The following is a 26,019-nucleotide window of genomic DNA, read 5'->3' on the forward strand; positions in this document are numbered from 1 at the left end:
TGGGCGCCAGGAGAGCCTGCTCCCCAGAGGACGAGATGCCAACGTGCGGGGCTGCAGGGAGACAGACCAGGATGGAGAGGCAGGAGTTCCCTCTCCAAACGCCTCCCCCGCCCAGAGCCGTGGGCGCTGCAGGGTGCGCTGGGCCTGGTATCCAGTCTAGGAATGTCCCACGCCTCCAACCTTCGCCCCTTCCCTAGGATCCTGACTCTTCCAGCCTGGACTGAGGCCCATAATAGCTGTTAAATGGACACAAAGGCCGTCCCCAGTCCTGCGCCCCCCCCCCTCCCCATTTCCCCTGCCTTCCATCCCAGCCGGGGCGAACTCCGGGGGCACTGACCCTCACCTCCCCGCTCCTTCAACGACCCTCCAGCCCTAGCAAGAGCCACGTCTCACCTGCAGCCCTCCGGCTCACTGTGGTTCTGCCCCAGAGAGCTCCTTGCCCGGCTCCGTCCTCCTCCCGCAGCACGACCCCCAGCAGCTCAGATCCCAGCCGGTTGCAGAGCCCTCCGCAGAGATCTGTGCTGGATCCCAGCCGGCCCACGGCCCACGCAGCTCTGGCTGCGAGCCTCTCCTGACCGGCTCCAGTCCGATGGGAACGGAGCAGCAGAATCTGGATCCACTCTCAGTCTTAGCATTTGCAACAAGTGCTGGGGGAAGGGGGGGGGGGGTTCCTAGTAGGATGCTTGGCCATAGCTCTCCCTTGCACCGTCCTGCCAGGGCGCATGGCAGAACCAGCATTTCCTAGGGCCGGGTGACGTGCTGATCATGCAGGGACCGGTGGCCTCTGGATCCACGCAGGATGAAGCAGCCGCGTCAGGCTCCCAGCCCCCAAGCCTGGGGAGGGCAGAGCCCCAGACGCGGCTGGAGCTCCGTACATGTGAGCCGTGGAAAGGCACCGCTGCATGCACTCAGAACCAGGCCCATTCTGGCTGCCGGCCCCCGTGTGATGGGGCCACATCTGGATGACAGCTCCCTCATTCCATTTACCCCAAAAGCTGAACGTCTGCCCGAAAAGCACCCCTCAGAAACACCGAGCAGCTTCCCAGCCCGGACAGGGAACCGGGACCCACTCCAGAATCCACGGAGAGGCCAGGAGCGCTCACACCCACAACGCCAGGCAGGGAGACAGATGATGGCTCTATGGAGGGGGATGAAATGAAGTGGGATAGGCCTAGAGACTCCCCCAAGGCCCTTCTCCACTGCACAGAGGCTCCGCATCCCATGGATTCCTCGCTGGCCCACCGCACCATCTCCCAGGCCCCACATGGTGGTGATTTTGCATATATCTTCCTTCTGTCCAGGAGCCGGTCTGGCCAGCGGCTCCCTCCCTCTGAAGTGGGCTGGAAAACCCCAGGCACCGAATGGCAAACAGGGTGGAGCCAGTGCCCCTGTGCGCGCTTCAGGGCCCTGCTTTCCCCAGGCCCCTGCTCGGGCCCAGCTTCCTGCGACGGGGCGTGCGTGGGGGACCCAGGTCCAGAGAGGAGGGTCCCTGTGACGGCGGAGGGGGCTGTCCGTGACGCGTGCAGGAGGAGGGCGCTGGCTCGGCTAGTGGGTCTGGAAGGAAGTTTGCAGACCTGGGGGCGGCGTGGCTCCGCTCTCAGCCCCCGGGGGCTCTGTCCCAGGCCACCTCATTTCTTCCTGCCAGACGTGCTGGCCCGCCGGTCGCTGTCCCGCTTGGGGTTGCCCTCGTCGGTGGAGGAGGTGGTGAGCAGCACCTGGCTCCAGTGGGCAATCTCGGCGTGCTCCTGGGCGGACGCAGACAGCGCCTTGAGCCAGTTCTTCATCTCCTCCTGCGGGATAGAGTCACATGAGGCCCCCTCCAATTGCTGTCAGGCCCTGGTGGGCACCCCAGGTCCTGCTGTTCTGCACCCCTGCCTCGCACAGGCCTCTTGGCAGCGTCCCGTGGGTGTGTGGTGGGGAAGACAGAGAATTGGGCTGTCTGAACCCACCCGGGCTCCAGCCCTGTCCACCCCCCCCCCCACAGACCAGCTGTCGTGGGGTTGGGCAGGACCCCTAGCCGGACCCCCCCGGGAGGCTAAAGCATCACAGCTCAGCTTGGGGCGGGTCAGGACCCAGCTGACCGGCAGCGGGGAGGGTATTGTCCTTGCTGCACAGGCCCTGAGAGTGAGGGGAAGGCCAGGGCCAGCCCCGCCGACACTCGCTCCTGGAAATGGGATGTAGGAGCCTCGGAAGACGTGGCTGGTGGCAGCTCGCCCCAGCTCCGGCGGGGGTAGGGTCCCCCATGTGCTGTCTCAACCCCCATCCCCCTCCTTAGCTGCAGCAGCCTGCGGTGAAGGCTCCCGGCCGGCCTGAAGGAGAGAGACCGCAGCTGCGTCTTACCTCGTCCTTGGCCTGCAGGAGGAACTCGTTCCCGTCGCTGGTCCTGGGGGAAGCAGAGGGGTGTCAGTCCCGTGCAGCACCAGGGAGGGCTCTGTCCGGGGTTCGCTGCTGGAGGGCTGGACCCCCTGGCTGAGCGGGACACCACGTGGGAGCCCAGGGGGCTCTGGGCAGAGGAGGGGCCCTAGGGCGGGGGTCTGGCCCCACAGCCTCCAGTCCATCCCTCCGAGCGAGTCACCTCCCAGCATAGAGGCCCTGAACCCCCGGGCAGAGGGGCCAGCACCAGCCCTGACAGTCGCTGCCCCCAGGGCCTGGAGTCTCTGACCCCCAGGGAGGGGGCAGGCATCTCTGACCCTCGGGACAGGGGGTGGGGGCAGGCATCTCTGAGCCCTGGGGAAGAGGGCGAGGGCCTGGCATCTCTGCGCCCCAGAGCAAGGGGCTGGACTCACTTGCAGAGCCCTGCAAATCCACCAATATCTGCGGCTATACCATTTTTTGCGGATGCGGGATCGGACTCAGATCTCAGAAGCGGGGAAGCAGTTGTCTGCAGCTCACAGCCTGTGTGGCTGCTTCCCCGCCTTAAGATCTGGGGGGTGGGGGCTGGCCACTGATCAGCTGTTCAGCGGAGGCGCCTCCCCCCCCCATGGCTGAACAGCTGATCAGAGGCGGGGTGGGAACTGGTCACCAAACAGCTGATTGGCTGTGGGGGCGGATGGGCGTGCGCGGCTGGGGGGTCCCAGTTTGGATCCCCGCGGGGCTCTGCTCACTTCAGCTTGAAGACGTTCTTCTTCTTCTTGTAGTCACTGGCCACCTCGCTGGTGGCATTGTGCAGGGGGAGCAGCGGCTCCCCGCCGTGGGTGCTGCCCGACGCCTGCCCCTTGGCATCCTTGTAGAAGCCCAGCTCCCCTCTGCTCAGGACGCAGTAGAGGTTTATCCAGGACCTACCAAAACAAAGTGACCCCCGTGGAGCAGGGCAGATGGGAACCCCCGCCCACCCAGCCATATAGGGAGGGGCTGGGGTCTTGGCCTCATGACACCTCATTGCACACCCCTGGGATCCCGACCCCCCGGTGGAGATCCCCTGCAGGAGAACCCCTCGGCTGGCCAGGGTAGGATCTGGGGGGCAGCCCCATGATGCAGCCACCCATGTAAATCATTATAGCTGGGATTACATGAACTACTAGAAGATCAAGGTGAGCCAGAGCACAGGTCCCGACTGAAAGACTGTCAATGCCGGGACGTGGGACAGGCCACGAGGGGAGAGGCTCCCCCCCATCCCGCCCAACCCTACCACAACCCCCCGGGACACTGCTGTGCTGCGGGGACAGTCCCGGCCCAGTCCTGGGGAGAAAGACCCTGCTGGGGTCGGTGCCATCGGCCTGGCCCCTCTCACCTGTTGGAGGCTTTCTTGTTGGGTCCGTCCAGCTCATGCTTGCGGAAGAGGAAGCCCTCCAGCTGGACGGTGTGGGTGGGGGGCGGTGGGGGCGGGGCGCTGCCCTGGGCCGGCGCTGAGCGGGACCGGCGGGTCTCCCCCGGGGGCTGGCTGGGGTCTTTGGGCCGCGGCCTCCTCCTGGGCTTGGGCCTATCCCGTGCCCGCGGCCGGTCTGGGCGCGGTGTCCTCTCGGGCAGGACGTCGACGCCGTTGGGCAGGCGGGTGACGGAGTCCCTGTCGCGGGGCTGGTGGGGTGAAGACAGAGTGCGTCGGGCACGGAGCTAAAACCGGGGGCCCCCCGCAGCCGCCGGATACTGGATGGGAAGAACCACCTACCCCCCAGGAGACAGCGGGCCCAATTCCTGGTCGCCCCATCCCTTCACCCAGGCTGGGGGCTCAGGAGACACTAAGCCCCCTTCACACCCTGTCCCCTGGGGCTGCTCTAGTATACGCCCTGAGTGATGCAGGAGCACCGTCTTGGGCAGAGCGCACCCAGGCCAGAGCGCTGGCAGCTTCTCCCAAGATGGAGCATCCGGGGACCCCAGATTACTTCCGAAACCAGCCCCGGGGGCTTTAACCACAATGGGCAGAAGCAGACGAGGGGGCCAGATCCCCGGCTGGCATAAACGAGCCATCGCTCTGACTCGTCCACCGAGGCCGTGGCCCAGCCTGGTGCCGGCCGCCGCATGAGGCACTCACCGGGGCTGGCACCTGCGTGGTCGACTCCTTCTCCTGCAGCTGCTCCACGATGTCCGCCAGCGTGGTCTTGCTGCCAGCAAAGAGAAAGAGGGTGAGATGCGCTGGGCGTCCAGCTCCGGGCCAGAGCTCCGCTGGCAGAAACAGACCGCACCGCTGGGGTCTGCAGAACTGCAGCTGTTCATGCCAGCGGAGGGAGGGGGCCAAAAGAAACAGGGATGGATTGAGAGCACTCAGCATTCCCCCTGCAGATTTCTGGTTGTTGCCCGGGGACAGTCTGAGATGAAGATGATCTGACACAGGAAAACGTGGGGAAAACTCAACTCTTTTTGGTGTAAAATTCTAATGGGGGGGGGGGGGAAGATGACAGAAAGGGGGCGAAATCAGGCAGATCTGGTGGGAATTTGGTGGAAAAGTCGCTTTCCAGCCAAAATGTCCACTGAGCAGCTTCAGGTGCAGCCGATCTCCCTGCTTCTGCCCAGGGTTCTGCCCGTCGGAGACACCCTAGCCACGCTGGAAGTGGGGTGCCGGCGCAGCTGGGGGTGTCTCCAGTCCGTGCTGCAGGGGGGAGTTTGCAGGCCCATCGGATCTCACTGATTGGGTGTGACTCACTCGTTAGCGTTCTGCTCTCCCTCCCTCCTGCACATCCGTAAGCTCATCTCACTCATGTCAGTAAATATCGACAGAGCTAAAATAGTTTTACTCAGACGCTGAAAGAAACACAGAGCGTTTGTAGGTTTGGTCGCAAAACAGGCTGCTCGGGCGTCGGAAGCGCAAAAGGGGAGATGAGTCCTTTTGCAAACTGGAAGCTCTGTTTTTGATACTAGCGTAGCCAGGGCTGCATGCGAGGAGCTACCTTGGCCTGATGAAATGTTAGAGATGCAGCGTCTGTGAGCTTTGAGATTAGGGAAAAGCACACTTTTGAACAGGGTGAGCACTTTGTTGGCAGCGCCCAGCACATGTTCCATTTCCCTCCGCCTGAGATAGAGACGCTGGTGCAGAAATCAGCTCTCCCTCTGTCTGCATGGGACGAGCACTACAGACTGATGCCGATAACGCTACTGTGCGGTACAGGCGGGACGCTTAGCAATGTCAAAAGCCCTAGTGGTCTTCTCAGGTTGCCATTACTGTCCAGGGTGGGCAGGCTTGGCTTAATTTTCCCCCACGCAAATGCAGGAGAAGAGAGAAGGTTCAATTTGGTTTGAAAGAATAAGACACCATTCAGGCCAAACCTTGGACTAGACGGGACACCGCCTGGCAAATCCTGAGTGCTGTTTCAAGGCTGAGCCGCCAAAAGAAGTTATAAAAACAGCAAAGGGGCCACATGGCAATACCACAAAGTGCATGAATAAAAAGGGAAACCAAATTAGATATTAAAAGAAATGTGGAGTCTGCGTCCCTTAGCTATGGTTTGTTAGCTTCAAATGAATTCAAGCGAATGTAATTACTTTATTTATTTTCACATTCATTTCCTGTATGGTTTGGTTGTGTTTCATTTCAGTTATTTCATTTTAATTACTTTAATTGGCATGTATTTATTTTGGAAGCTGAGTACTTCCCTTCAGGTTGCTGTAAATGTAACAGGAGCCGTCACCTACAAACCAAACAATACCTGTGCTGTAAAGTGTTTTTCAAATGGGGCAAGATGATATGCAGAATAAACATACGGCTGTCTTGGTAAAACCGCTTTCTTTTTTGTTAGCTTTACATAAAACCAGTTTATGTTGGAATATTTCTCTTGTTCCGTCCCCTGACTGAGTGCCTAAGGCAGGAGTTATTAACTCTGGGATCTCCAACCATCCAGGTTTTCGTTCCAACCAGCAAAGAATTGTTTTTGCACTGCAGATAAACATCGCACCTGCCCTGGCCTTTCCTACGAACTGGGACATTTACCAGTTTCATAGGCACCATTAAGCAGGGCACATTTTAAAACAAACGATTAAGTGCTGGTTGGATTAAAAGCCTGGACTATTGGTGTTGCGAAGGACCAAAGATGAGATGGCCCGTCGTAAGCTGAGCTAACTCGCCACCTGGAAAGTCCCACTCTTTGGCTGTAAATCCCACTTGTAAGGACAGCCAACGCTTGGCCCCTCTGGTTTGCCCGGAGATGCCAGTGGAAGCCTCCCCGGGGTGCAAAGCGCGGCACTCACCCGCCCCCCTTGGGCTCGTGGCGTGGCGTCTCCTGCTCGCTGGACTCCTGCCGCTCCAGCCGCCTCTCGTGCCGCTCCCGGCGCCTCTCCGCCTGCTCGTGCCGGGGCGTCTCCTGCTCGCTGGACTCCTGGCGCTCAGGCCGCCGGTCCCGCCGCTCCCGGCGCCTCTCCGCCTGCTCGTGGCGCGGCGTCTCCTGCTCGCTGGGCTCCCGCCGCTCGTAGCGCTCCCGCGGCCGCTCCGGCTGTGTCTCGGCCAGGGCCTTGGCCTGCTCCGCCAGCACCATGCCCACCTCAGGCACTTGCAGGTGCTGGGTCAGCTTGGCCTCCAGCCTCTCCGGTTTGACGGCCTCCTCGGCAGCTGCTTTGCCTCCCTCAGCCTCTCCACGCCAGCAGCCAGGCCCTCCTGCACCCGGTCGAGCCGGGGCTGCAGCCTCTCCGGCTTCATCTCCTGCCGCACGAAGGCCACCGTGGGCTCCAGCACCTCCAGAGGCTCCCCTTTGCCCCCGCTGGGCAGGGCCGGTGCCTCGGGCCGGCCCCGCAGCAAGTCCTGATGCTCCAGCTTTCCCTCGGTCTTCTCAGAGAGGGCCTGGCGCAGCAGGGAGGGACCCCTGGGGCCCAGCTCGCTGGGGTCCCCGAAGAATTTGCGGCCCAGGAGCGGCGTGGCCGGCTGCTTGCTCTGCTCGGCCTTCAGCTTCTCTACCTGGAGGGAAGATGGGTACAGTCAGGGCACAGGCCTGGGAGCCAGGACTCCTGGGTTTCATGCCCACCCTGTGAGATGTTGAAATTCCTGCCCCATAGGGGCCGGATCAGGGTCTTGGTCAGAGCGCCTTGCGCTGGGCTGTTCCCTGCCCCCCAAGGCCCATAGGGGTGGATCGGGGAGGCCGGGGCGCCCTGCGCTGGGGCTGTTCCCTGCCCTGCCCCGTACCGTGGTGAGGCGCCGGAGGGAGCTGAATCGCTCCTCCCAGGTGGCGGCCGCTTTGCGAAAGGCCTCGTGGCGCCGGATCAGCTGCTCCACCTCGTCCACACTGCTGCCCAGCTCGCGGCTCTTCAGCAGGGGCTCCTGGGCCGTGAGCCAGGCCTCCGCCACCACGGCTTCCTGGGCAAACTGATGCACTTCCAGCACTGCGGAGATCGGATCCGTGAGCCCCCGGCTCCACCGCACGGCCCCCTCCTCACACGCCCTGCCCCCTAACTCTCCCCTCAGGGGGCAGAAGGGGGCTGAGTCCGGGGCCTCCAGACACGAGCACTAATGGCAAGAGCCCCCCGGCCACAGGTGCCAGCCACAGCTGAGACATCGAATGCTGGAGAGGGCTGGCGTGACTCGCCCAAGGCACACGGCAACTAAGAGCCACGGTAGAACCCAGGTGTCTTGGCTTCCCCCTCTGCTCTAACCACTAGACTCCCCTCCCCACCCAGAGTACAATAGAACCCAGATGTCCTGGCTCCCAGCCCCTCCTGCTCTAACCACTAGCCCCCAAATTTCTTTAGAAGCTGCCATGATCAATTGTTTGCCCCGTCCCCCATTCCCGGCTCCGGGCAGGGTGGGGCCGACCCACACGCTGGTGCCGGGCGTGGGCGGCGACTCATACTCACTCTGCTGCAGCCATTCCCAGTGCTTGTCCCACTTGTCCGTCATCTCCTTCTTCTTGGTCATCAGCTTCTCCAGGTGGCCCTTGATCTGTAGAGAGACACACATGTGTCTGCCAGGAGGCTGCCCCACCCACACCCCGGCTATGCCAGCCTCTTGCCCTGTGCCGGGGTCCCAGGTACCATGAGGCTGGGAGAACCAGAGCATTCAGACACCCCAGAGAGAGCGAGGGATCCCAGCCTGGGGGTCACGCCCCACTGCAGGAGGGGGCGCGAATGCATGCTGTGGGGCTGTGGCTGTCTTGCTCAATGGGCAGCGTGAGGATGGAAAACTTTGAGAAGCCCAGAAATGGATTCAATCAACGAGCCAGAGAGGGGGCCATATGGCAATTGGACAGACAGAGCCGCACAGCCGGGCACAGACAGACGGACAGGCACAAACGGGGATAGCTTGATGGACACTGGCATTTGAAAGGATACGCGCAGAGACTGGCTAGACAGATATGTGCACAACCCTCGAGTTCCTGACCTCTCATCACTTGTACTTAGGGGCCTGGATGGATGAAGAGTATGTACAGACAGACAGTCTCTGGGGCAGGATGGAAGAAGAGAGGAGTACGTACACAGAGGGAAAGGGGTTTGTGTGGGGACAGACAGATGAAAACAGGAGTGTGTAGGAGGAGGTATGGAAGGACGGACGGACGGACGGACGAACAGACAGTCTCTGGGGCGGGATGGAAGAAGAAGAGAGGAGTACGTGCACGTAGGGAAAGGGGTGTGTGTGGGGACAGACAGACAGAGGGTGTGTATGAAGGTGGATGGATGAAAAGAGGAGTGTGCATAAGGGGTATGGAAGGACGGACAGACGGTCTATGGGGCTGCTGGCTGTCCGTTCCTATATATACACATCTACCTATTTTTCTCTCGCGCCTTATGTACTCCTCTGTCGTGACGACAGACCCCGGATGGGGGAGAGCTCAAACTAGGCAGAACGCCAGAGATGGGACTTTGTGAGGAGGGCACTGCAATTCGTACTCCGCAGTCACGCGTGCGATCGGGGATCCCCTCATCCCAGGAGCCTCGGAGGTGGCCACATGTCCATTAGCTGGCCCCCCCGCCTTGCAGAACCTGGCGGATCTCAGGGCTGCATCTCCGCCATCATTGTCTGTCTGTCTGTCCCTCCTGTTCTCCCCGGACTGCCCCAGGGACCCTCGGGGGCAGGTCAGTGCCTGGTCTCTGGCGCTCAGCCCCACCCAGCAGCTCATCGGCGGTGGTGCCTCTGGCCTGAGCAGTGTGCGCGGAGGAGGAGGAGCAAGCGGGAACCTAGCAGGCCGAAAATGGAGTCTGGGCAGGCAGCCGCTGAGATGGAACACGATGGGCCAGATCCCAGCTGGTGCAAACGGGCACCGCTCAGGGGAGACCATCAGAGAGCGACAGCCTAGCTGGGCCCGTGCCCAGAACCACCCTAGATTCCCAGATCCCATGGCCAGGAGGGACCTCTATGGTCATCTAGTCTGAACTACTGCATAACACTAGCCAGAGACTTGCCCCAGAGTCATTCCTGGAGCAGATCAATTAGAAAAACAGCCAGTCTGGATTTAACAATTGCCAGCGATAGCCAATCCGCCCGCCCGGTGGCAAGTTGTTCGAGTGGTTAATTCCTCTGACTGCTTCATTTACGCTTCATTTCCGGTCTGAATTTGTCTCACTTCAACGTCCAGTCATCAGCTCGTGGAAACCTTTCTCTGCTAAGCTGAAGAGTCCATCAATAAATATTTTATCCCCCGGTGGGTCGTTATAGACGGGGATCCAGTCACCCCTTCACCTTCTCTTTGTTCAGCTAAATGGCTGGAGGTCCTGGAGTCGGTCGCTCTAGGCAGGTTTTCGAATCCTTTAATCGTTCTCACGGCTCTTCTCTGACCCCCTCCCACTGATCAACATCCTCCTTGAAACGTGGCCACCAGAACCGGACACAGGATCCATCCCAGCAGTGTCACACCAGGGCCAAATACACAGGGAAAATCACCTCTCTCATTCTCCGAGAGATTCCCCTGTTCATACATCCCAGGAAAGCACTAGCTCTTCTGGCCCCAGCGTCGCACGGGGAATCTCCCAGCGAGCCGATTCTCCACGCCGAGCCCCAAATCTGTTTCCGGGTCACAGCTTCCCGGGCCAGAGTCCCCCATCCCATAAGAATGGCCAACCTTCTCTGTCCCTAGACGGCCACGTTTACATTTAGCCGTAGTAACGCACACAGTGTTTGCTTGCGTCCGTTTTCCCAAGCGATTCCCGTCGCTCTGGGTCCCTGACCTGGCCTGAGCATCGTTTGTCGCTCCCCCAATTCTTGTGTCATCTGCAAACTTTATCAGTGCTGGTTCGCTGGTTTCTTCCCTGTTCACCACCCCTGGGGTGCACACAAGGCCCAATTCCCCACTTGCCCAGCCGCTCTGAGACGTCCCACCCAGCCCGCATTGCTGCCAGTCAGCTCAGCAGCCGTGCACCTCTCTCACTCACCCACCCCCCGTTTCTCCACCCCCCCCGCCCCATCCCAGGGCAGAACGCACGCGCCGGCGTTACCTCCTCAGAGGCAGGGCTTTTGCTGAGCCCCAGGGTCTTGCCCAGCTCCACGCAGGCTGCAATGTTCTTGCTCCGGACTTCGATTTCGCTCTTCAGGCTCTGGTGATAATTCATCAGCACCTCCACCGAGGACACGTCCCTGGGGGAAGATGGGACATGCCTGGCTATGGGGGAGGATCAGGACTGGGCAGAGGGGCATGCAGAGCTGTTGCATGGGCGTCGGCATGCCAGGGCCCCCATCCTGTCCTCGGATCCGTGCCGAGGGGATCCCGTGGCCAGCCAGGTTCCCACCGGGTCCTCCCCACAGTGAGCCAGGGCAGGGTCACGGCCCAGGCCTGGACAAACCTCTTCATTTCCTTGAACGAGCAGGGTAGAGGGTGCAGAGTCCGGACCCCCGGGTTCTCTTCCCCCTTCCTGCCTCCGGGACATTGGCTACGGCCCCCATGGCCACGGCATCCAGGGCGGCTCCTGCAGAGGGCGGCAGCTCAACGAAAGGGCTGGGGTTCGAGAGGGGGAGAAGCACATGCTGGGGATAAGCGAGGGAGGGAGGGGGGAGGACGGATACTGCAAAAGGACGGAGGGATGGATGGAGAGGGGGAGAAATGCTGCAGAAGGACGGATGGAAGGAAGGAAAGAGGGACAGATACTGCAGACAGACGGACAGACGGATGGATGGATGAATACTGCAGAAGGACGGAGGGATGGACAGATGGACGGACAGGGATGGCTGGCTGGCTACTGCATGAAGAGAGGATGGGCTGCACTGAGCCGGACGTGAAGCTCCCGAGGGCAAGGCCTGGTGGCCCCGGTACCTGGGCTTCTCGCCGGTGCCGATCTGGCAGATGACGCCGTCCATCCAGGAAATGAGGTCACGCACCAGGCTGGTGAAGCGCATCTTGTCCGTGGTGGTGGTGATCTGCAGCCGGCACGCCTCGCACAAGCTCAGCAGCTCCTTCCACGCCCGCATCACGTCCTGCTCCTTGGTGGCGATGGCATCAGCATTCTCCCCAGCATACACCGTCCGCAGCTGGGCTGCCCCCTCCTGCAGCTGCCGCACCTGCTGGGGCACTGGGGGGTAAGCGCGGCGCAGTGCAGCCCCGGGGCTTCCCCGGTGCCTGGGGCTATGCACTGGTCATGAGATCCACTGCACCTGGCACTGCAATGCAGCTGCTTCTGGGGTGGGGCATGGGGATGGCTATACAGAGACCCATTGCATGGTGCTGAGATGTGTCTGCTTCAGGGGTGGGGCGCAGGGGTTTTTTATACAGGGACCCATCGCCTGGTGCTGAGATGCGTCCGCTTTTGGGGTGGTGCGCAGGGGTTGGTTATACTGCCAAATGCCCCCTTCCTCTGCCCTCTCATTCCCTCTATCTCCCTCCACTCACCTGGGTCACCAGCACCTGCACGTCGTGCTCGAAGGAGTTGAGCACCCGCTGCAGGGTCCCGGCGGAGCTCTTGGATTCGCGGGCCGTCACCTCCGGCAGCCGCTGCTTCTTCTCCTCGATCTGGGCCAGGACGTCCTTGCAGTCGCTGAAGAACTTGTGCAGCTCGTGGGAGGCGGCCAGCATCTGGGCCCGCGTCTCCATCAGCTCCAGCAGGTCGGCCCAGGCCTCGTTCACCCCGTCCTTCCACTCGGCGATGGTGGCGGCGTCCACGTGCCCGTAGTCGATCAGCTCGTCCACCATCTGGTTCACGGCCGAGATCCGTTCGTTCCCAATGCTGCCCGTCTCGCTGGCGAACTCCGTGAACTTCTCCTGCAGCAGCTGGGGGGAGGAGGGGAAGGCGGGAGAGTGAGCCCATGGCATACGGCACAGAGACCATGGCATGGAGTATGGCACAGAGCATGGCACAGAGGCAGCCGCATGGCACAGAGACCATGGCATGGGGACAGCGGCAGGGCACAGCGTCTGGGGTACAGCACAGAAAGCAGCACGTGGCAGCGGCGCTCCCTGGCCCAGGGGAGGGAAAGCCCATATGGAGATGTGACCTGGAGAGCGGCACCTGGCATCGAGACCCTGGTACAGGGTCTGGGGCATGGCACCGGGGGAGGGGGCACAGACAGAGCACACAGCCTGGGACAGAGACCATGATGTGAGGCACTTCACAAAGCATCTCGGGGGCCATGTGGCATAGTCAGCCCCGTCTGGAGGGCATGTGGCAAGGTGAGGCACCCGGCACGAGGGTCACGTGGCACAAATGATGTGTACCACGGGAGTGGCCGGCCCAGGCGTCATGGGAGGCCTGTGACAAGGGAGCGCCCGGCACAGGGGGGAGGCAGCATGGGAGACGTGTCACGGCGTGGAGCTGACCGATGCGGCCCTGACGCCCGTGCGTGGGATGCCCTTGCTCACCGTGACGTGCTCGAAGTCCTGGCCCAGCTCCGGCGACCCGGCCACCACCTCCTTCTCGGCGATCCAGTGCTCCAGGTCGGCCACTTCGCGGCTGAGCTGGTACAGCCAGTATTGCTGCTCCAGCCGGGCCTTGCGCTCCTCGCCCAGGTCCTTCAGAGACACGTAGAGCCGGTCAGCCTGAGACTGCCGCCTACTTATCTGTTCGCTGGGCAAGGACACACCCTGGTCAGTGCGGAGAACCCGACGCCCGGCGAGACAAGGGCAAAGGGAGGCGGTGGGGGCGGCCAGGGGGCGCTGGATCCGACCTACCTGTCCGGGTGTCCCAGCTCCAGCAGGGCGCGGCACTGGCGGGACAGCTGGGCGATGGTCTCCTCATAGTTCTCGATGGTCTGCTCCAGCATCAGGTGCTTCTTCAGCAGCTGCAGAGTGCTCTGCTCGTCCTGGGCAGGGCAGGGACAGGCAGCTGGTGTCAGCGGTGGGATCTCAGCCCAGGGCCCATCCAGCCCAGCCTCATGCCGCCACCCGGGGCCCGGCCCAGCCACTTTACGGGAAAGGGGCAAGAGACCCTGCAGCAACGTCGTAAACCATCCACACACCCGGGGCACCGGCGACAACAGCTTCTCGCTCCTGGGGGTCCAAACTGCTGAGCCCCCCTGTCCCATTCTCAGCAGCACAGCGCCCCCTAGCACCACGCTGGGGCCAGCACTGACCGCTGGGGGAGAGCACCCCCTACTGAGCCCCTGCTCCCAGCAGCACAGCACCCCCCTGACCTCTCCGCTCACCTTGCCCTTCTCCTCGTTCATCATGAGCAGCTCCTGCTCACTGAGCCAGGCCTCCACCTCGCCCACATCGAAGTAGTACTGCTCCACCTGGTAGGTGGTGTCCAGAAGCTGCTGCCGCTGCTCCGTCTGCTCCTGCAGCACCCCCCACAGCTCCCGCAGCTTCTCCAGCAGCAGCCGCACCCCGTCCACCTCGGGGCTCTTGATGGAGGCGATGGCACCTGCCCGCTCCAGCACGTCGTCCACCCGGGGCTTGTGCACCTGGAGCTCACGCCGCAGGTTCTGGATCAGGGTGTGGGGGCCAGGGTTAGATGTGCCCAGTCAGACATATGGGGGGTCTTGGCAGCTGGGACCCCACAGCCCACCATAGATATTCAGGGATTGGGGCACCTTACCCACCCCCAATGAGGCGGGTAAGGGCAGGGGCTTGATCCCCCCAATGTCACACAGAGCTAGGCATAGAACCCAGGCATCCTGGCTCCCTGTCCCTCCCCCCCCAACCACTAGACCCAACTCCCCTCCGAGAGCTGTGGATAGAACCCAGGCATCCTGGCTCCAAGGCCCCCTCACTCTATCCACTAAAACTCCCCTCCCAGAGCCAGGCATAGAAAGGAGGTCCTGTCTCCCAGGCCCTAACCATAGACCCCACTCCCTTCCCCAGATAGAATCCAGGCATCCTGGTTCCCAGGCCCCCTCACTCTAACCACTAGACCCCAGTCCCCTCCCAGAGCCAGGCAGAGAACCCAGGAGTCCTGGCTTGCAGTCTGTAATGCTGCAGGCAAGGAACGAGCACCCACCTGGTTCTTCTTGATGAACTGCTGCACCGTCTGCAGATTGCTCCCATGATCTTTTAAGGTGGCGAGAGGCAGCCGGTCCTGGACCCAGATCTGAAGGGAGACAGGGCGGAGCAGAGGAGCAGTGGCAAGAAAACAAAGAGGGGTGGGCCCAGGACTGGCCTGGCGGGAGCTGGCCTGGGGACTGGGGCGCAGTGGGAAGAAAGCAAACACGAGGGAAGGGCAGTGCCAGGCTCAGACCCCATGCACCAGATCCCCCACCTGGTGTAAAGCAGCGTCGCTCCAGGGGAGTCAATGGGGCCAGACCCCCAGTTACCCCAATCAGCAGCAGTCCACTGATCCCAGAATGCACCAGTGCCCAGCCCAGAGGGCCTCACCTCGCAGGCATAGGGCCGCTCGGACGCTGCTCTGATCAGCGTGGAATAAGTCTCCCCTTTCCTGCCCCGAACCCAAGGAAGAAACGCTGGAGCTTCTCCTGGAATTGGGGCAGGGGGCTGGGAAGCCGCAACAATAAATTATGCCCCTCCCATGTCCCCCCAGCAGCCTCCTGACTTACGATCTCATCCTCCAGGTCGTGGCTGACTTGATGCACCTCCTTGGAAGCCAGCAGGATCCTCCTCCTCTCCTTCAGGGGCTCGATGAGGCGGACGATCCGCGTCCCCACCACGTTCTGCTTCTCGTCCACCACCTCCTGGCGGGCTGGCTCCAGGGGCAGGGAGGCGATCTGCGCCTGGAGCTGTCCGGCCTCTTTGTACCACTCCTCCATCTGCGACTCCATCGTCTGCAAGAGACAGCGAGCAGGTGAGGGCTGGGGTCCTCTCCCCTCATAGGGGTGTGTGTGGGGGGCCAAGCGTTGCCCAGGCGTGCGTGGGGAAGCAGCAAGGCCAGGCGCTGGAAGAAGGCACAGGCTGGGCGCGGCACAGGATGGTGGTTGATCACAGGGGGTCCTTCATCCTCCATTGCCCGACGCTGGAGAATGGGACTCAGCCCCCGGTCACGCTCCTCTCCAGCCCACGCCTGGCCTTGCCTGGGATGCTAACTGGTCATGGGCGCGTGTGGCAATAAATCCACCCTGCCAGGGGCACTTTGAAACATGGCGGGGCGGATCCCCGGCCGGTGCGTCAATTGGCACCGCTCCACTGGAGTCACCAGGGCCGGATCCCCGGCCGGCGCTCCACGAGACCTGATTTCCAGCTGTCCGTCCCCCTGCGGGGTCGTTCGCACCAGGGCACAATGGGGGGTGGGAAATGCTTCCCTTCCGAATTGGTAGCGTCGGTAAAAGCTGTGCTCATTTGTACCCGCTGAGGATCTTGCCCAACCCTGCCGCTCCCCACCCGCTTCGGCCAGCCCCTGTGACATCTCGTCACGAGGGCCAGCCTGACATTTCTGTATCTACAGAGGGGCAGGGGCAGCAGGGAGAAATCAGCCCCTGGGCTTTCAAGACAAGCTGCTCCCATCTTCACCCGTCAGGTTTTTTTTTTTTTGCCACAGGCCTCCAGGATGCTGTTCGTGTAAAACGAGACAGGAACGAGTCCCAGTGCTGCGTGGGGGGCGGCCTGGGATCCCCCCCGGTCGGGTCGGCACTCGGCCGCTGGATAAAAGCATCGGGGGATTTATTTCCAATTTCTCCATGGAAATGTCCCTACCCTGAGCCCAGATGGCTGGACCCTGGGCCACTGAATCAGGACAGCTTTGAACGGGCAGTTTAAAATGCGTCCCTCGATCCAAAAAATAAATAAAAATGCTCCAACCCCCAAATAATCTCCCCTCCCCCCCGTCCACTAACAGAAGGACTGGCAGGGCTTAGGAAAGCTTTGAACATTAGAAATGCAGCATCCCCTTTCCAGACACCACCACCCTCAATCCTCAAACCCTAACCCTCGCCTGCAGCACGCACCATCCTGGTTAGAAGCCAGCCCTGCCGCGGCGTGGGCTGGAACCACTCAGTGACCTCCTGGGATCCTGGCCAGCCCGGCATTTCAAGGAGCCTGACACACCCGTTTTGAACCCCGCGTTAGTTCAATCTGGGTGGATGCACTTGACTCTGTCTTAGCCCGGCTCGGATGGGCCTAGCGGACGTCAGGGCTGGACCGAATTAAACGAGGGCTGGCGTGAGCCAAGGTCAAACCAAGCCACGAGGGCCCCTGCAGGCTTAGCTAAGTCGACCTCAAACCCACTGTTACCGGCCAAGGCGACTCTGACCATGCACAGGGCCTTTGTCGGGTGCCCAGCTTGTGGGCATCACCAAGGCCCCGAGCCAGCAGAGCATTTAAGCACGTGCTTCGCCTTCAGAAGCACAGGAGGGGAAGGCCCGCTGGTGCAAGGGGGCTGAGGCTGGGCCGTCAGCGCTTTGCTCCCTCGGAGCCCTGCCCCCCCAGCCTGGCTTCCCAGCACAACAGGAGCTGAGAAGGGCTGAAACCACCAGCCTGCCCGGATCCCCCTCACTGGAGTGTCCTGGATTTAGCGGCGCTAGGTCCTTCCGCACGGAGGTTTGGCAGACAGAGGCCCCCATAACCCGGGGCCTGGCGCTAACCGCCCAGGTGTCTGATAAGGCCCCTATGAAAGCAGGCGGAGGGGCAGCTGTGGCGTGCACCTGGCTGCTCCCACTGGCTCTCCATGGGATGGTTCTCCACAGATGGTTTAAGGCTAACATCTGCAAATCCTACATTCAAAAGCAGCCTCCGTTCTGCCGGCAGGGCGAACTCTTGTCCCTGGCGGGACCGATTTTATTGCAGCTCTCGCAAGGTCTGCCGCTCTCCATGGAGACCCAGTTCCTGGCGTCGCTCAGGTTCCACAGGAAGTTTCTAGCCCTTGCGGCCATGGAGAGAAGTTTGACAACGGGGCCCGGCACAGCTCAAAGCCCACACGACCCACCATGGAACGTATTGGTTTTAACCCCTGCCATCTTCCAGCCCAGCCTCCTGGCTCCAGGGGGGCTGCCCTCCACATTCCGAGCCCTGGGAACTGGCCAGGGTACATTTCTGGGTCCACCTTTCCCAGAGGCTGAGGGTCAGGTTTGCTTTTTGTGCAGCAGGCGGAAGTTGCTAAACCTAAACCCTGGCTTGCTGCTGCAGAAGGAAATCCAGCCAGGCAGGGGTCAGCTGATCACGATCCTTCACTTTCTGGGGGCAGACAAGGATCGAGCTCGGTTACGGACGGTCTGCAAAGCAGCGAGGCCAGCAGCACTGTGCCTGGGAATCTTCTACCTGAGCGGGATCCACGGAGCAGACTAGGCAGCCCAGCGTGGAGCGACGCACAAGCCGGCCTTCCAGAGCACGGGAATGTCCTGCAGCCAACCTGGGGTACCTTTCCGGTGCCAGCAGGGTGTGGCTGAGAATCAGGGCCACCCACCGCCCGTGCGCTCCCTTTGGAAAGGGGCTCAGCACCACGGCTACCGAGGGCAGCTGATGGCGAACTCAAAAGGCAGAAAATGCAGAGCGGAGGATGGGAAGATGGAGGGGTCCCTTCGTCACTGCCCCCTCCCCCATCCCCGGGGAGAAGGAGCGAGCATGGGGAGAGCAAAGAAGAGGGGGGAGGTGGAATGTGACCGAGATGAATAAACAAAAAGGCTACTGTACCCCGCTGCGGCACGCCTGTGGGATACAAACCGCACTAGGATGAGGTGAGGAATGGTCTGAGGTACCCCATGCTGTCAAAGAGGGAAAACGTATAGGTTGGCTTGGATCGGGCGAAGCTTGCCCCCACCCGCCCCCACCGGCGCACATCCCCCCCCAAGCTGAGGCCTGGTGCTTTCATAACAGCTTCCAGAGCAAAGCAGTGCTGGGGTCGCACAGCGACCCCACCAGGACAGAGCGCTGGTATCCAGGGTGTGTGGGCCGCTGAGATGAACAGAAAGGCCCCGGTGAGACTCAGCGCAGCCCGGAACCAGGGTTACAAGCCCTGGGCTTGCGACGTGCTTGCAGCACGCCACCCAGCAGTGTGGGGGGGGGAAGGGAGCCCTAGCTGTCTGCTCTGCTGTGTGGCCTCTTCTCCCCCTGAGAAAGGCAAAGCAAAGAGCCCAGCGAGCACGCCCAGGAAACGTTTGCTAACGCGGATCCTGGCTGCTGACTTGATTCGACTCTGGAACAAAATCCTGGCCAGGCCCATTAGGCAGCTGGGCCCGGTTAAAGCAGGACTGGATCCCTCTGGCTCAGCAGTTTGATTCTTTCAAGCAAAACCGCTGCTTAGAGGGGCTGACCGTGTCACAGCCCCGAGTGCCAGGGCCGGCCGTGGCCAGGCCCAGCATGACCCCGGACGGGCCGAGGGGCTAGGGCAAGGGAGGCCCAGATCTATGGCTCCGTGTCCCCCAAACATCCTGTTTGTTCAGAGTTCTCAGCTCCCCACGGCGATCAGATGCCCGTTTGTCACAGGGAGGGTGATTAACCACCACAGACCATGCCGGAAGGGGGGCAATTCTCCTGTAAGCTCAATCCACACGGCACCCCAGCTCTGCTCAGTGCTATGCCTGGCTGACAGTGGCTCAGCGGGAGACAAAGGCCTTTGGGTTAGTTATACTCAGCGACGGGGCTCCCAGCTTAACCCAACCCTCAGCTGGGAAAGGGGCTCCTGGGCTTTGTATCTGCCCACATTCTCAGCTGGTGTACATGCGGGCAGCACTAACCACTACATCCCGCTTCTCTCTCGGAGCCAGAAACAGAACCCAGGAGTCCTGACTCTCAGCTGCCCCACCCCCAACTCTAACCACTATACCCCACTTCTCTTCCAGAACCAGAACCCAGGCTCTCAGCCCCTCTCCTTCCCCCAACCACTACACCTCACTCTTCTCCCAGAACCAGAACCCAGGAGTCCTGGCTCTCAGTCCCTCCCCCACTCTAACCACTACACCCCGCTCCTCTCCCAGAACCCAGGAATAGAACCCAGAAGTCCTGGCTTCTCCCCCCCAGCTCTAAGTGTAACCGTTAAATCCTAAATTGACCTGAGCTTGTCCTTAAAATCTTGCCACAGTGGCCCCAACCTGACCTCCCGCGCATGGGACCCCAGCTGCCAGAAGGCATGGACAGATCAGAATGGCATCCCCAGAGCCAGGGAGAGACCCCAGGAGTCCGGCTGCCCTCACCACTACTTCCCGCTGCCTCCACGCAGCATACCCGTGTGCTTGGCTTGGTGTCACATGTGCACCACCCCTCACGGACCGACCCAGCCTTGATCCTCCCAGCCCTACCTGGAGTTTCTTAAGCTGGTTGTTGACACTGGCCAGGCTGGCGCCGGCATCCACAGCCTGCAGCTGGTCCTCCATGTGCAACAGCCTCTTGTCCAGGTCCACGTAGCTCTGCACCAGCTGCTCTGCCTTGTTGGCCTCGAAGAGCTGCCTGGCCCTGGCCTGCGTCGTGCTCTCGAGCTCCACCCAGCACTGCCGGATCTCGCCCAGCTTCCTCTTCACCGAGCCGGCCAGCTCCGGCTTCTCGTGGATGAGCTGCTGCCCTTCCTGCGTGGGGAGAGGGCCGGGTCAGCGCCGTGAGGCTGGGTGCCCGAGAAATACAGCACCGGGCAGACAGAGGCATGCCCTTTGCAGGAAGTTGCAATGCAAGTCTCGGCACCGGGGCACAGCCTGGCACGCCAGTGGTTCTGCGAGGTGATGGCGCCCGGCAGGCTAGCATCCCAGCCCCAGCAACGTCAGAGGAGCAGGATTTCACCCCCTTGTGCCCAGAATGTCACCCACTGGACTTCTGCAGTGCAGCGGGGGGACAGCTCCTGAAGCCTTCCTGCTTCTGTCCTAGTTTTGGCAAGGCAGGTGCAAGCCTTTATCCCCCAAGCCGGAGCCTGGCCCACGCCTGCAAGGTGCTGTGTAACCTTAGTCGCCATCAAACTATTAGGTGTATTACAGTAGCGCCCAGAGGCATCAGCTGAGATGGGGGCTGCCATTGCACCTGGCGCTGCTCCAACCCTGAGTGAGATCAGGGCCCATCGTGCCAGGCCTGCCCCAACCCCGACTGAGATCAGGGCCCTGTTGATCCGGATGCTGCACAGACCCCGATCGAGATCAGGGCCCATTGTGCCAGTTGCAGGGACGAGAGTGAGACAGTCCCTGTCCCTAGGAGCTAAACAGACAGGAAGGATTATTTTCCCCAGTGCTTAAAGCATGCGGGGGAGGCAGAGGGGTTGCAGACCGGGGGCTGAGGGGCACATGTTAACCCCTGCCTTCCCAAAGCTGCTGCGCCCAGGTCATGACAGACCCCCACTTTTGGTCAGACCCCTTTACGCCCCATTTCTCGCCACATCACAGAGGGGGACTGAGGCCGAGTGGTGCGAATCGACTGGACTAAAACAAGGAGCCCAAGTCTCCCTGGCCCAGCTCGTCCTTGACACCTGCTCTCTGCACTGCTGTCCATGCTCCCCCCAGCACTGTGCTACGGAGAATCAGCCCCAGATCCCTGGCAATCTAGCAGCCCCCAGCAAACTCCCCATTAGCCTCAGCTAAGTCAGCTCCATGCTAGGGCAGGCCCTGGCGTAGGGGCGGCATCTGAACCCAACCAGCTCTTTGGAGCAGCGTCCGCGTGGCACCCACTGTGGCGGGGCCCTGGGGTGCCAAATCCGAGGAAGGGGCAATTCTGGTGGCACCGCCAGGTCGTGTCTGAGAGCGGAACCCACAGAGCAGCTGGGTTGATATTGACAAGGCTTCGCTGTCTGCCCCCTCTGCCTCTCCCCTCCCCTCCTCGGCAGCGGGTGGGGAACCGATCTCAGTCGCTCACTGTTTCCAGCAGGGTCAGAATTCCTGCCCTCCCGAAAAGCTGCACAAAGGTCTGGGGCATCGGGGGCTTTCCCCAGCCCTGCTCGCCCAGCAGCAGAGGGTTCAAAGCAGCACAACACGGCCCTGCGCAGCGGTGGTGAGGGGTGCAAGCTAAGCACGCTGTGTAGCTTCAAGACACACATACTTGGGGCTCTGGGGAGGCGCGCGCACACACACACAGCTCTGGGGACCCACACATGCACACAGCTCTGGGGGCGTGCACACCCACACACATCCCGGCTCTGGGTGGGAGGGGCAGACGCACACACAGCCACAGCTCGGGGGGGAGGGGGCACACAGAGCTACGCACACACACATCTTAAAAGCGGCTTCCTAAGCTAGGAATGAGATTCCATCACGTCTCCCGTTACCTTCCCCCTTGGGCAACGTCTCTGGGCACCCCCAGGTCCTACCCTCTCCCCTTCCGCAGTCCCGTCCCTCAGAGCCAGGGCTCACACACACCAAACGTCCTGGGAAGAACAGTCAGGGCCAGGCCCGCGGCAGGCCCGGCACTGCATGGGCAGGGTCACTTTGAAGCTCTGCTCGAGCATCCAGACTCCTGTTTCACTGTGACCTGCAGCTCTCTGCGCGTGCGGGAAGCATCGGTTGCATCATTTGTGCAAACCCCCCCCCACCCCGAGCCCCGGCCCATGCAACCGGCAGCACACGGAGCTGCTGGCGCACGACTCTCCCACGCACTTGGCAGAACCCCAGCGCACCGGAGAAACGTTTCCACCATTTAAACCAACCCTTCCTCGGGGGGACGTGAACAGCAGGACCGGGGGGTTGGGAGATACACTGGGGGAGCAGGCCTGCCTCCTCTGAGCCACTCAGCACCCTGCGTCCCTCCCTGCCTTGATCACAGCTGGGGTGGTGCTCAAAACCCAGCCCAAGTCTGCTGGTGCAGCGGACTCGGCTCCCCCTCTCAGGAGAAAGAATTCGCTGCTTTACCCACACGCCCAGATTGGCTGTGATCTTCACAGCCTGCCTAGGGCACACGGCCCTGTTTTGCACCCAGCACGGGTCGGACAGAACACGACGCCAGGCATGTGCCGTGCGTGAGACCACACGGGCGGCACGGGATCTGGGCTTGCACACCGGCACTTCAGATAACTGGACAGCAGCTCCAAATTCCGTCCACTGACACACGGTGCCATCCCGGGTCCGAGCCTCGCCCGGCGTCCCGCGGCACCGACTTCAAGGGAGCGACAGCGATTTATAACCGCTGAGGATCTGGTCCAAATGATCGGCAGTATTTCAACCTGCTGCCTCTCCGCTGTGGCCCCTGGGGCGTGTACAGATTCAGTGACAATTTAACATCATCAGGGGTTTTACTGGGGTGGGAAGGTTCCCCCAGCTCCCTGAAATCACTCCAGCTTTACACCAGGCAAGCCAGAGCAGGACCAGACCCCTGGATTTCACCTGGCACGCTCGCAGATGCAGGGCTCATTCCAGAGCATGCTCAGGCCGCTCTGAGGCCCTGGTCTCACACACCCAGCAGAGCTGCCCCTTCCAGCCACTCAGAGCTCCCACGCAGCCCCCAGACCATGCAGGGGCTCTAGGCACCCGGATCAGGACCCCCAGCTGGGCCTCCCTGTGTGCCCAAGCCCACAGACCCTGGGTCTACACTGTAATAGAAGGAGCAAGTGGCTGAGGTGTTAAATAAGGAGCCACATCCCCTCCACCGACCCATCCGCAGAGCACAGGGAAAGCCACCTGCTAGCGCAGCCACCTGCTCGCTGATGGCAGAGATGCCGGCCAGGTCACACTGCCCGGGAGCAGGGATCCACGCACTCAGCTGTCTACAGGGCAACTCAACCCAGCCCGGCGCCAATGCCAGGGGCAGAGAAATGCAGACAGCAGGCCCGGGCCCCGTTCCTCTCGGCCCTCCCCCACCCTCGCTCCCAACCCCACACCCGACCTTCCTGCCCAGTCCGAGCCGGGCACTGCACCAGCTGCCCCCTCCCCTGATCCCGGCTGGCAGCGCCTACGCCAGGTACTGACTGGGGGGGGGAATTGGCACCACGGCAGGTCACTATTTGACCATAGGGGCGGGAGGGGAGGTTGGGGGGGGGCTGTAGGGGAAATCCCAGCTGGGGAGGAAAGAGTTAAGGCACCAACCCCCCCCTCACCTTCTCAATCTTCTCCAGCCACTCTTTATTCTGGGCCAGCTCGGCCATGAACGCCTGGTGCTTTAGCCACTGCTCGGGCCGCTTGGACGCCTGCTCCCCGGCCAGGAGCATCTTCTCGGCCATCCAGCCGTCCAGCTGCGGGAGACAGAGGCGAGGCTGAGGCGCGGGGGCCCCCGGCGCATCCTGCCCCGGCGCTGCGGGGCCGATCCCGGAGGACGCCGCTACGGCCCGGCCGGCGCTTTCCGCTCCGCCGCTTCGCTTCCCCGCGACAGCCTCACGCCCGGCCCGCCCGCTGCGCCATGGCCCCGGCCTGGCTCCCCGCAGCAGCCCCTGGGCGCCCGGCGGCAGGCTCCGCCCGCTGACCGCCAGATCCCGCCGTGCGCCCCCCCCCCCGTCCGCGGCGGCAGCAGCCCCGCGTCCTCCCCGCGCGTCCTCCGGCCGGGCAGCTCGGCGGCGGGGCGGGGAGGGGAGGGAGCCCAGCCCGGAGAGGCTGCGCACGGCCGCTTTGCATAAGAAAGGGCCTAGGCGGCGGCGGCGGCGGGGAGGCGGGAGCCGGGGACAAGGAACAGGCCCGGGGTGGGGGGAGGACGGACTGACAGATAGACAGACTCCCAGCTCAGCTCTGGGCCGGGGGTCCGGTCCGGGTGGCACGTGAGAACAGAGAGGCGGACAGGCAAGTGTGGGAGACAGACAGAGGCACAGTGGGGACAGGCAGACGAGGTAGCCAGTGGAAAGCACAGATGGCCACACAGACAGACAGACAGACAGAGAGGGGGTAGCTGCGGGGATGGACAGAGGGGTAGGTCTGTGGATGGACCACCGGCAGAAGGGTAGGTGTGGGGATGGAGGGACAGACAGAGGAGCAGGTATGGGGAGAGACAGACAGATGGAGGGGTAGGTGTGAGGACAGACAGAAGGACAGACAGGCGGTGTAGCTAGGGGAATGGACAGATGTCCACACAGAGGAAGTACAGGTATGGACTGAGGGACAGAGGGGGTAGATCTGTGGATGGACGACAGGCAGAGAAGTAGGTGTGGGGATGGACAGACACAGAGGAGCAGGTGTAGGGACAGACAAACAAACAGAGGGGTAGCTGTAGAGACAGTCCTGGATACCCCCAGATCTGTATTCGCTCCTCGTTGGTGCCCCAAGGAGCTCTGGGCGGGGGGTCAGGCCCCAGGGAGCGTGACCCCAGCACTAACACCCCAGAGCGGGACAGCCCATGACCTCCTCCAGGCCCTCCCAATGGCTCTCCAAGGTACTCAAAACAAACAGAACCAAAACCGGCTCCACCCCATCCTGACACTGACCCAGAGAGATCCAGCCACACAGGGAGTCTGGGGCAGAGCCAGGGAGAGAACCCAGGAGTCCTGGCTCCCAGCATCCTGTTCTAACCTCCCCCCCCCCCCCACTTGGTTAATTATACCCCTTCTCCCGTCTGGTATTTGAATAAAAAATGGACTGTCCCAGAGCCAGTCAGCACGAGATGCTGTTACCCAGAGACGGGGCGGCCGGGACAAATTCGAGTGGCGTCAGGACCTGGCACATGAGGTCACAATGCTGCTCAAATCTGGCCTGGCTGCACCTCCATCACACTAGGGCTGCTCTCGGCGCTGGAACCAGGTGGGAAGTGAGCCGGACCCATCCCCAGCAGGTGAGGCTGGCTGCAGGAAGTGGTGAGCTGAGGACCTGGAGGGAAGGGGAAGCCTGTCCCGTCCCATGGCCGTTGGGGCAGGAGTCTGGAGTGGGGGGTAAGAAAACACTCCTGTCTCTGAAATACCAGGCAGAGCAGGGCCTGGGACACGGAGCCCAATCCCCAGCTGGTGCAAATCAGCGTTGCTCTGCTGGGACCAGGGGCGCCTGGCTGACTGACACATGCAGAGGAGCTGGCCCACAAAGATCCCTCATTGTCAGTGCTTTTTGGTCCCTCCCCTGGAGCCAAAAGTGGGCCAGATTCTAATCTGGAGTAAATTGGCCCAAATCCACTTCTGTCAATGCAGCTATGCTGGTTTACACCAGCTGGGAACCTGGCCCCGGGACTCCACAGCCCCTTGCTATCCAGCCCTCGGCTCCCCCCACAGCTCTGCCGATGCCCCTCCCGACCCACAGCCCCCCTGCAATCCCAGTCCTGGGCTCCCACCCCCAGCTCTGCCAATGGCCCTCAAATCCTGATCCGCAGCCCCCTGCTATCCCAGCCCTGGGCTCCTCCCCGCAGGTCTGCCGGTGCCCCTCCGTCCCAAACCCCACTCACGTGCTCTGTGGGCAACCCTGAGCTATGGGCCTGGCAGGAAAGTCGGGGGTACTACGGCAGCTTGTCGATACCCAGCTGTGCCCGAGGCCGGGCTCAGGCAGTGCTGGCTCAGGTCCCAAACCCGCCCGCCAGCGTCTGAGGCGGCTCACAGAAAGGGGGCAGATTCCGGAGCGCCATTCGCTGG

The 26,019-nt window shown here is 62.0% G+C and overlaps 1 protein-coding gene across 1 annotated transcript in view; it reads right to left on the bottom strand.

The window, feature by feature from the left end:
* Positions 1-316: 316 nt before the first annotated feature.
* SPTBN4 (spectrin beta, non-erythrocytic 4) overlaps positions 317-26,019 on the bottom strand; it is a 51,309-nt gene continuing 25,606 nt past the window's right edge. Inside the window, 19 exon segments of the mRNA XM_067556584.1 lie at positions 317-1,790; positions 2,341-2,383; positions 3,105-3,278; positions 3,731-4,014; positions 4,469-4,538; positions 6,616-6,982; positions 6,985-7,315; positions 7,541-7,737; positions 8,209-8,293; positions 10,780-10,918; positions 11,592-11,836; positions 12,165-12,542; positions 13,131-13,335; positions 13,440-13,570; positions 13,913-14,191; positions 14,707-14,796; positions 15,260-15,484; positions 19,886-20,149; positions 23,584-23,718. Coding sequence (XP_067412685.1) covers positions 1,629-1,790; positions 2,341-2,383; positions 3,105-3,278; positions 3,731-4,014; positions 4,469-4,538; positions 6,616-6,982; positions 6,985-7,315; positions 7,541-7,737; positions 8,209-8,293; positions 10,780-10,918; positions 11,592-11,836; positions 12,165-12,542; positions 13,131-13,335; positions 13,440-13,570; positions 13,913-14,191; positions 14,707-14,796; positions 15,260-15,484; positions 19,886-20,149; positions 23,584-23,718 — 3,804 coding nt within the window. The 3' untranslated portion in view covers positions 317-1,628.

Source organism: Emydura macquarii, unplaced genomic scaffold (assembly GCF_026122565.2).
Source record: "Emydura macquarii macquarii isolate MOO-44397 ecotype Brisbane River unplaced genomic scaffold, CSIRO-AGI_Emac_v2 contig_1790, whole genome shotgun sequence".
Lineage (NCBI taxonomy): Eukaryota > Metazoa > Chordata > Testudines > Chelidae > Emydura > Emydura macquarii.